The following is an 8,594-nucleotide window of genomic DNA, read 5'->3' as shown; positions in this document are numbered from 1 at the left end:
ACGAGGGATGGATCAAAAATCGATGTCCAATTTATTGAAAAGAATACGGTTCTCTTTCGTATTGAGAATTCTCTGCTGAGGGAGAGGGTGATTCAAAGACGATATTGGCATGTTTCTGATGTTCCGCTGGTGGTAAGAGAATGGTCTCCGGAAACAGCTTTGGATCCTCTGGATATCTCAGCTATGCCAATGTGGATTGATCTGAAAGGAGTTCCTAACATGCTTTTTTCTCGCAAAGGATTGAAGTGTCTTTCTCGTGCAACGGGGAAATTTGTTAAGCTTCACCCTAATACGGAATGCTGTACTCGACTTGATGTAGCCCGACTATTGGTGGAAGTAAATCTTCAAAGGCCATTAGTTGAGAAGATTTCTTTCATGGATCAGGAAGGTCAGAGTGTTGAAATTGGAGAGCCTACCCATGGCTGCCTCCACACTGTATAGTTTGTCAAGGCTAGGGACACAAAGGATCAGATTGTCTAGCATCCAATATTACTATTCTCAGTAATGGAAAAAAGACTGAGCCGATAGCTACTGAGACTGCAGAAGTTAATTTGGGAGGGCAGAATGACCTTAAGAAAAATGCAGTTTCTGATTTGCTGCGTGATTTGGAGTGTCTGGAACCGGTGCCCACGGTGAGAGACCCAAATGTGGAGTGTAGTGTTGGGGAAGTCAGTTTGGAGAAAATGATTGTAAAGGATCACATGGTGGAGGAAAGTGCAGTTGTTTTGCCACAGCAAGGAAAGGACTGGGCTATTATCAATGGAGGGTCGAGACAACAATTTTTGAATGAGGGAACGAGTAGTGATCCTTCTGGAAGGACGGATTTCCAGGAGACTGCGACAGTGGTGTCACCTTCCAGATTCAGTGTTCTAGCTACTCTTGACGAGGATATTGAGGATATTGAGGATACGGAGGTTGAAGAAGGAGAGGTTGTACCGGGGGTCGAGAAACCTGAGAAGGCAGATACAGAGGAACTATTGAACCAAGTGGAACACCGAAACCGGAGTGCAGGGAAAGAGCAATCAGCAGCTTCTCACAAGTCTAATAAGAAAATTGTGGTGTGTACCAAAGATCTGAAGTTTGTGAACGCGCAGTCAACATCCAAAAAAGCTTCCGTTAGGAAGTTATGACGTCCTTTTTTGCCTGGAATATGCGTGGCTTCAATATGTCACGCAAGCATGGAGTAGTTAGAAGTTGGGTTCAGTCTGAGAAACCTTTGTTTGGTTGTTTGGTTGAAACAAGGGTTCGTCAGAAAAATCATTTGAAGTGTATGAAAGCGGCGCTACCGGGTTGGAATTCAGTAAAAAATTATGACTATCACAGATTGGGAAGAATTTGGTTCTGCTGGTCGGACAAAGTTTCGGTCACATTGCTGCATAGGAGTGCTCAGATCATCACCTGTGCAATTCAGGTACCAGAAACGGGAGAGGAGTTTATTGTTTCAGCGGTTTATGCATATAATACAGCATCTGAAAGAAGGTCCTTATGGGAGGATATGAGAGAAATGCATACGGATTATAGTTATCTAGCGATTCCCTGGATTTTGGTTGGTGATTTTAATGTCACGCTTGCTTCAGGAGAACACTCAAGAATGCTAGACTATCTTTCCGACCAGGCAGGCATGCGCCACTTTCAGGATGTAGTAGGAGCATGTGATCTCACTGACTTGGCCTATGTGGGTGCATTATTTACATGGTGGAATAAAAGGGAAGGTAATCCAGTGGGCAAGAAGCTGGATAGAGCCATGATAAACGAAACCTGGATGCACCGGTTCCCACAATCTTATGCCATATTTGATACTGGAGGGGTTTCAGATCGTGAGAGATGTATGGTATCATTATCGGATAGCAGAGAAGAAGTTAGGAGACGTTTCAAAATTTTCAACTTTCTGGCGGAACATGAGCAGTTCATTCCTACGGTGAAGGCCGTATGGGATTCATCAGAGCCTTTACACCACTCCAGAAGTACTCTCAGCATATTTCATCATAAGTTGAAAGAGCTTAAAAAGGAGTTGCGGGCTCTCAACAAAAACTATTTTGGAAACATTACAGAACGTGTCAAACAGGCTTTTGAAGCACTATGTATTTGTCAGAATCAGGTTCTGCTTGATCCCACACCATCGAAATTTGCTGAAGCTGAGGAGCTATCAAACATCTGGCATAAACTGGCAGCCATTGAAGAGCGTTTCTTCCGGCAGAAGTCATGTATCAAATGGCTACAAGCAGGTGATCATAACACAACTTTCTTTCACCGAGCGGTCCAGTCCAGAAACACAAAGAGTTCGATAAAAGTTTTGATAAACAGGGATGGAGAGACTCTTACAGCAGCACGAGATATAAAGAAAGAAGCTGTTCTGCATTTCCAGAGGTTTCTTCAACAACAACAAGGGGATGGTGAGGTGATTTCTGTACACTATCTTCAGAATCTGCTTACCTTCAGATGTACTTCCGAACGGGCTGCGACTCTAGTTGCACCGGTTACTCCTCAGGAGATTTTTTCTGCTCTGCACTCCCTACCAAAAGATAAAGTCTCAGGGCCTGATGGCTATACTAAAGAATTCTTTATGGCGGCATGGGCTGTGGTTGGAGGGGAGTTTGTTACAACAATTCAATCTTTCTTCCTCTACATTTTTCTGCCTACTGGAATCAATGTAACCATACTGTCTTTAATTCCAAAAGTTGAAAATGCTCAAACAATGAAGGAGTTCCTCCCGATAGCCTTCTGCAATCTTTTATATAAGGTAATTTCTAAAGTTCTAGCTGTTCGACTTAAAGCCCTCATGCCGGAAGCTATTGAGCCAAATCAGAGTGCGTTTATAAAGGGGAGATTGCTGCTGGAGAATGTTTTACTTGCATCCGAGCTTGTTAACGGCTATCATAAGAAATCGACTTCACCCCGCTATGCAATCAAGTTCGATATTTCAAAAGCATTTGACACAGTTAAGTGGTCGTTTATCACTGATGTGTTGAAAGCAATGAACCTTCCTGATCAGTTTATCCATTGGATTCATATCTGTATCTCCACGGCGTCTTTCTCGGTTGCGGTTAATGGAAGCCTTGAGGGTTTCTTTACAAGTGCACGGGGGATCAGACAAGGTTGTTCATTATCACCATACCTCTACGTGATCCTGAACAATGTTTTATCTAAAATGTTAAATGAGGCTGCGGCAAATGGAGTTTTTGAGTATCATCCTCAGTGCAGAGCAGTGAACTTGACGCACTTGAGTTTTCTTGATGATATACTTGTTTTTACGGATGGCTCAGTGCGCTCTCTAGATGGGGTCTTGGAAGTGATCAGCCGTTTCGCCAGATTCTCGGGGCTTCACATAAATACAACAAAATCTTATATTCTTACCTCAAGAGGGTGTGGAACTGAGATTGGTATGGCTGCTGCGGCTAAAGGTATAGGAATGGGTGTGCTACCTATTAGCTATTTGGGACTCCCTTTGACCACTAAGACTCTAACAAGGCATGATTATGAACCCCTTATCGACAAAGTTAGGAAACGGCTGTTGTCTTGGGCTAATAAGAGTTTATCATACGCTGGACGTTTGCAACTTATTAAGTCTGTCATTTACAACATTGTGAATTTTTGGAGCTCTGCTTTCATTTTGCTAATGGGTTGTTTGGATACAATTCAGAGTCTTTGCAGTGCATTTCTATGGTCTGAAACAGTTACTCAAACTCACAGTGCCAAAGTTGCTTGGAAAGATTTTTGTTATCCTAAGGAAGAGGGAGGTTTAGGCTTGCGGCGACTTCGTGACACAACACGGGTGTTCGCTCTCGGTCTGATATGGATGCTGTTTTCAGGAAGCTCTCTATGGAAGTTTTGGATCCAAGTTTATCTTCTGCGAAATAGCTCTTTTTGGGATGTGAAGGAGAACTCTCAGGGGTCCTAGATTTGGAGGAAACTACTGAAGCTTCGAGGAGTTGCTTATCAGTTTCTCAGTCACGAGGTACACAATGGTGAGTCGGTTTTCTTTTGGTTTGACAATTGGATGAAGGAAGGGAAACTTATTGAAATCACAGGTGAGCAAGGTACTCGCTACCTAGGGATATTACGTCAAGCAAAGGTTTGTGACGTGGTTGATGGTACTCACTGGAGACTTGGTGGGGGGCGTTGCCGCATTTTTCAGAATCTTATACAGAGGATTAATGATCAACCTATTCCTTTGGCTGATTCCGGTCCCGATATCGTTATGTGGAAACATGGCCATGATGATTACCAGACATCTTTTTCGGCAGGCAAAACTTGGGAACAAATAAGAGATCGAAGAGAGAAGGTTGACTGGTGTTCTATAATCTGGTTTACGCAAGCTGTCCCAAGATATTCTTTTATCACCTGGCTTACGATCATGAATCGTTTGTCAACTGGAGACCGTATGAGGAACTGGGGAGTGCAACAGGAGTGTTTACTGTGTGGGGAAAAGAATGAAACCAGGGACCATCTCTTTTTTGCTTGTCCTTTTAGCTACATAGTTTGGATTACTGTGACAGGAAGGCTTCTCGGCAGACGTGTCACACCAGACTGGCAGGACACTGTTACGAGGTTAAGGTATGATCGCGGGGCTAAAATGGATAAAATTTTGGGGAGAATGGTTTTCCAAATGACGGTTTACCATATTTGGCGAGAGAGAAATGCGCGAAGGCATGAGAAACCCTGAACACAGATGGAGAAACTGGCTCATCAGATTGATAAGACTACGAGGAATAGAATCTCATCTTTGGGATACAAGCATGACAGCAAACTTGAAGGTCTAAGGAGGAGATGGTTTGAAGTCACAATGTGATTTTCTTACAGATTATAAGGCTAGATAGAGTTACCACAAAACTATTTTTTTCTATTTTTTTCTTTTTCATCTTTGATTATCACAAAGTTTAGGTAGAACTTAGTTTATACCTCATGTAAATGCCTACTTTTTTGCCAATATCAATAAATTTGAAATTTCATCAAAAAAAAAAAAACTTTTTACTTTTGTTATTAATAATTATAGTAATCTTAACATTTAAATAAAATAGAAAAGGTAATAAATTTAAAAATTAGCGCACTGAAAATATTTTTAATGTTTTAGTAATCTTATTTAACTCATATAAAATAAAATCCACAAAATTTTGTAGCAACATATATATAATAAAGCTTTTAGATAAAACCCAAATAAAATGAAAACTGAAGGTATTTAAATCAAAATTAACATAATTTAATATAATAATTAATTTTAATAAATTAAACAATAAAAATAAGAACATTAAATTGATACCATGCTGATATTTGAGTCGAACTTCCGACAAATTGAAAAAGTAATAGGAAAAAACCTAGACCTAATATTAGGAAAGAACTTAAGGTGTGATTGTTAATGGTTGTATGTGATGTCTACATATCCATTTATTTCTTTTTTTTTTTGATCAACTAAAACTTTCATAAATGGGAAATATAGAAACCTAGGCTCAGGCCCAAGAGGAGTCCAAATTACAGAGTGTGGCTTTTGCGATAGAATCTGCAAGCCCATTTGACTCCCTTGGAATGAACGAAAAAAAAACAGAAAGAGAAAGACGAGGGATAGGGCTTCGATATCCAGAAGAACTCCGTGAAGATTCTTTGGTTTGGTGATCGAAGCGATGGCTTTGGCAAGCCCTAGTGAGTCTGAACGAAGCCAGATCTTTGTGACGCCAAGATGAATGGTGTGTGATAGTGCTGCTCGAATCGCTAAGGCTTCCGCGGCGATAGCTGATTGAACATGCGTCTGGAATTGCGATCGTTGGAGTGTTGAGGTGTCTTGATTCGAGAGAATCCATCCAAGGCCTGCTTCTCTGGAGATCGGGTTCCAAGCTGCGTCTGTGTTACACGTGGTTGTCTCCTCGGGCATGGATGGTAGCAAAGGTAAAGTTGGTACCTTTGTGTTGTTGTTTGATGCATCGGAGTCCAATTGGGCTGCAGACCATTCCTTTGCTCCCCCAAGAGCTTTTATGGCAACCTCTAATTGTGAGATGTGTCTTGATTCAAACAGGAAGTGATTTCGTGTTGTCCACAGCGACCATACAACCCAGTAGAAGATGTTCTCTGAGTAACCTGTCGGTGGTAGGCATACCCAGCTTGTCGACGCTTCAAGGACGGAGTAGAAGGATGCGCAGTGTATGGAGTTAAAAGGTATCTTGAGAGGGATCAAATTCCAGACCTGAACCGCAAAGGGGCAGTGGAGAAAGAGATGTTCAGTTGTCTCTGTTGCTCCACAATGTATGCAAGTAGAGTTGTGAACAACTCCCCTTCTCTCCAAGTTTACTCCCATAGGAAGAGCTTCATGGAGAATTTTCCAAGTTAGTAGTTTGAGTTTTGGGGAGTATCCAACATTCCAAACATACTTTTTCCAGTTGACTGAAGCTAGTGCTGCTGGTTGAGTAACTACTTGGAGGGCAGCTGCTGATGCCGCTGCATATCCCGACTTCGCAGAATATGATCCCGACGCCACAGGGTACCAGATGTACGAATCATTTGCTCCAGTTAAGCTTGGTCTTAGGGTCATGATCTCCTCAGCTAAAGCAGGTAGGATCTTTTTGATTCTTGCCAAATTCCACTTCCCTGTTCCTATCAAGATAAGATCAGACACATATAAATCGCTTTCATCTTCTTTAACAGGACTGGAGGGAAGCATAGCATGATCAGTAGAGATCCAGAGTTCACCCCATATCGTAGTCGAGGAGCCATTCCCTATAACCTTGCCCAGATGCTCAACAAGTAAGTCTCTGCCAGCTAATATTCCTCTCCAACCATGAGACGATGTGTTAAGTGCTTCTACTCTAAGGAGTTTATCATTTTGGCAGTATTTACCAAGTAGCACTCTCGCTAGTAAGCAATCAGGGTTAGTTAGCATTCTCCATGAGTTCTTAGCTAGTAGGGCTTTGTTGAATCACTGAATGTCTTTTAACCCCAAGCCCCCCGCACTTTTAGGTTGAGTTAATTTTTCCCACGAGACCCAACACATTTTCTTCTTACCATCATTTGAGTCTCACCAGAATCGAGTGACAACTGACTGAATCTTTTTGCAGATGCTGACTGGTAGTTCGAAGCATGACATTGGGAAGGTGGGGATTGCCGAGAGAACATACTGGAGGAGCACTAGTTTCCCTGCTGTTGATAGTTGATGTGAGGACCAAGAGAGTGCCCGTTGCTGGATTTTGTCTACTATAGAAGCAAACAGATCCTTCTTGCGACGTCTGAAGTGTTCCGGTTATCCTAGGTACTTGCCAACACCACCCTCCTTATCAATGCCGAGGATTTTCTTTATTCGATTCTTGACTCCTTGTGATGTTCTTGTAGAGAAGGTGATTGACGATTTATCAGAGTTGATCTTTTGTCCTGAGGCTGCTTCGTAGAGGGATAGAATTCACATCAGTGTGGAGCAGCTTCTTTCATATGACCTTATGAAGAGCATCGTATCGTCTGCAAAGAGTAAGTGGTTTATCCTTGGGCAATTTGTAGCAACTTTGATGCCTACTAGAGACCCATCTAATTGTGCCTTTGTACATAATCCTGACAGAACTTCGCTGCAGAGGATGAAGATGTACGGTGATAAAGGATCACCTTGCTGGATGCCACGTTGTGGAATTACTTCTCCATGGACTGAGTAATTGAGTAGAAAGGAGTAGGATACTGTTGAGAGACACTCCATCACTCAGGTAATTCAGTTTCTATGAAACCCCAATCTTGTCAGCACTTCTTTGATGAAATTCCACTCTAACCTATCATAAGCTTTGCTCATGTCGGTTTTAACCGCCATTGAGCAGTGTTTCTTTGCAGATGAGGTCTTGAGGTAGTGGAAGTTCTCGTGCGTAATCAACACATTGTCTGAGATGGCTCGCCCAGGTATAAAGCCAGATTGATTCTCTGAAATAATAGCTTGTAGGACAAGGTTTAGCCTCAGGGATATGATCTTAGAAATCACCTTGTAATATACATTACAAAGGGAAATGGGCCTGTACTCTGACACTAGCTTGGGGCTCTTTATTTTAGGGATGAGTCTGATGTGTGTTGAGTTGATAGTCGAGGGCAGTCTCCCTGTAGTGAAGAAGTGTTGAATATCTCTTGTGATTGCAGGTCCAACTATGTCCCAGTTTGACTGGAAGAAGCTATCAGAGAACCCATCCGGACCAGGTGCTTTGTCTGGATGGATGACGAACATGCCTCATTTGACTTCAGCAGTTGAAGGCAGTTGGATCAGTTGTTCATTCATCTCTGATGAAACTTTCTGTTTCAGAGCTTGATTGACAGTCGGGGCACAATCACTATTTGAAGAGGTAAATATGTCTTTGAAATAGGTAGCTAAGACATTTACTATATGTTATTCTTCATAGACCACTTCCCCCATTTGATCCCTCGATATGTGACAGCCTGTTTCGTGCTCTTCTTGCTCTTGTTGCAGAGTGAAAGTATCCAATATTTTTATCACCTTTCAATATTTTTATCACCAAGCGTAAGCCACAGCTGTCTACTCCTCTGTTTCCAGTAGTCTTCTTCAGATCTGTACGCTTGTAGGAGAGCGAAGTTGAGAGTCGAGATATTTGTATCATCGGCTGTCGGAGCAGACAGAACCGTATCAAGTT

General features: G+C 42.1%; 2 protein-coding genes across 2 annotated transcripts; one reads left to right on the top strand and one right to left on the bottom strand.

Annotated features, from left to right (window-relative positions):
- Window positions 1-3,997: 3,997 nt before the first annotated feature.
- On the top strand, window positions 3,998-4,663 carry LOC106344920. The gene has a single exon (XM_013784213.1). The coding sequence runs from the start codon at window positions 3,998-4,000 to the stop codon at window positions 4,661-4,663; it is 666 nt and encodes a 221-aa protein (XP_013639667.1).
- An 803-nt stretch (window positions 4,664-5,466) lies between these two features.
- Window positions 5,467-6,865, bottom strand: LOC106344919. Its single transcript, XM_013784212.1, has 2 exons — window positions 5,582-6,865; window positions 5,467-5,514 (listed from the first exon to the last, which is right to left on the bottom strand). The coding sequence occupies exons 1-2, from the start codon at window positions 6,863-6,865 to the stop codon at window positions 5,467-5,469; spliced, it is 1,332 nt and encodes a 443-aa protein (XP_013639666.1).
- Between the last annotated feature and the right edge of the window lie 1,729 nt (window positions 6,866-8,594).

The sequence above is a fragment of the Brassica oleracea genome, chromosome C5 (assembly GCF_000695525.1).
Source record: "Brassica oleracea var. oleracea cultivar TO1000 chromosome C5, BOL, whole genome shotgun sequence".
Taxonomy (NCBI): Eukaryota; Viridiplantae; Streptophyta; class Magnoliopsida; order Brassicales; family Brassicaceae; genus Brassica; species Brassica oleracea.
This window is presented reverse-complemented; position numbering and strand designations above follow the sequence as displayed.

Bases quoted from the DNA above. Each gene is read 5' to 3' on its own strand.
- LOC106344920 (XM_013784213.1), top strand. From the start codon at position 3,998: ATGAAGGAAGGGAAACTTATTGAAATCACAGGTGAGCAAGGTACTCGC.
- LOC106344919 (XM_013784212.1), bottom strand. From the start codon at position 6,865: ATGCTAACTAACCCTGATTGCTTACTAGCGAGAGTGCTACTTGGTAAA. The intron at 5,515-5,581 runs GTTCTTCTGGAT...GTTCATTCCAAG, and splicing joins AACCAAAGAATCTTCACGGA to GGAGTCAAATGGGCTTGCAG.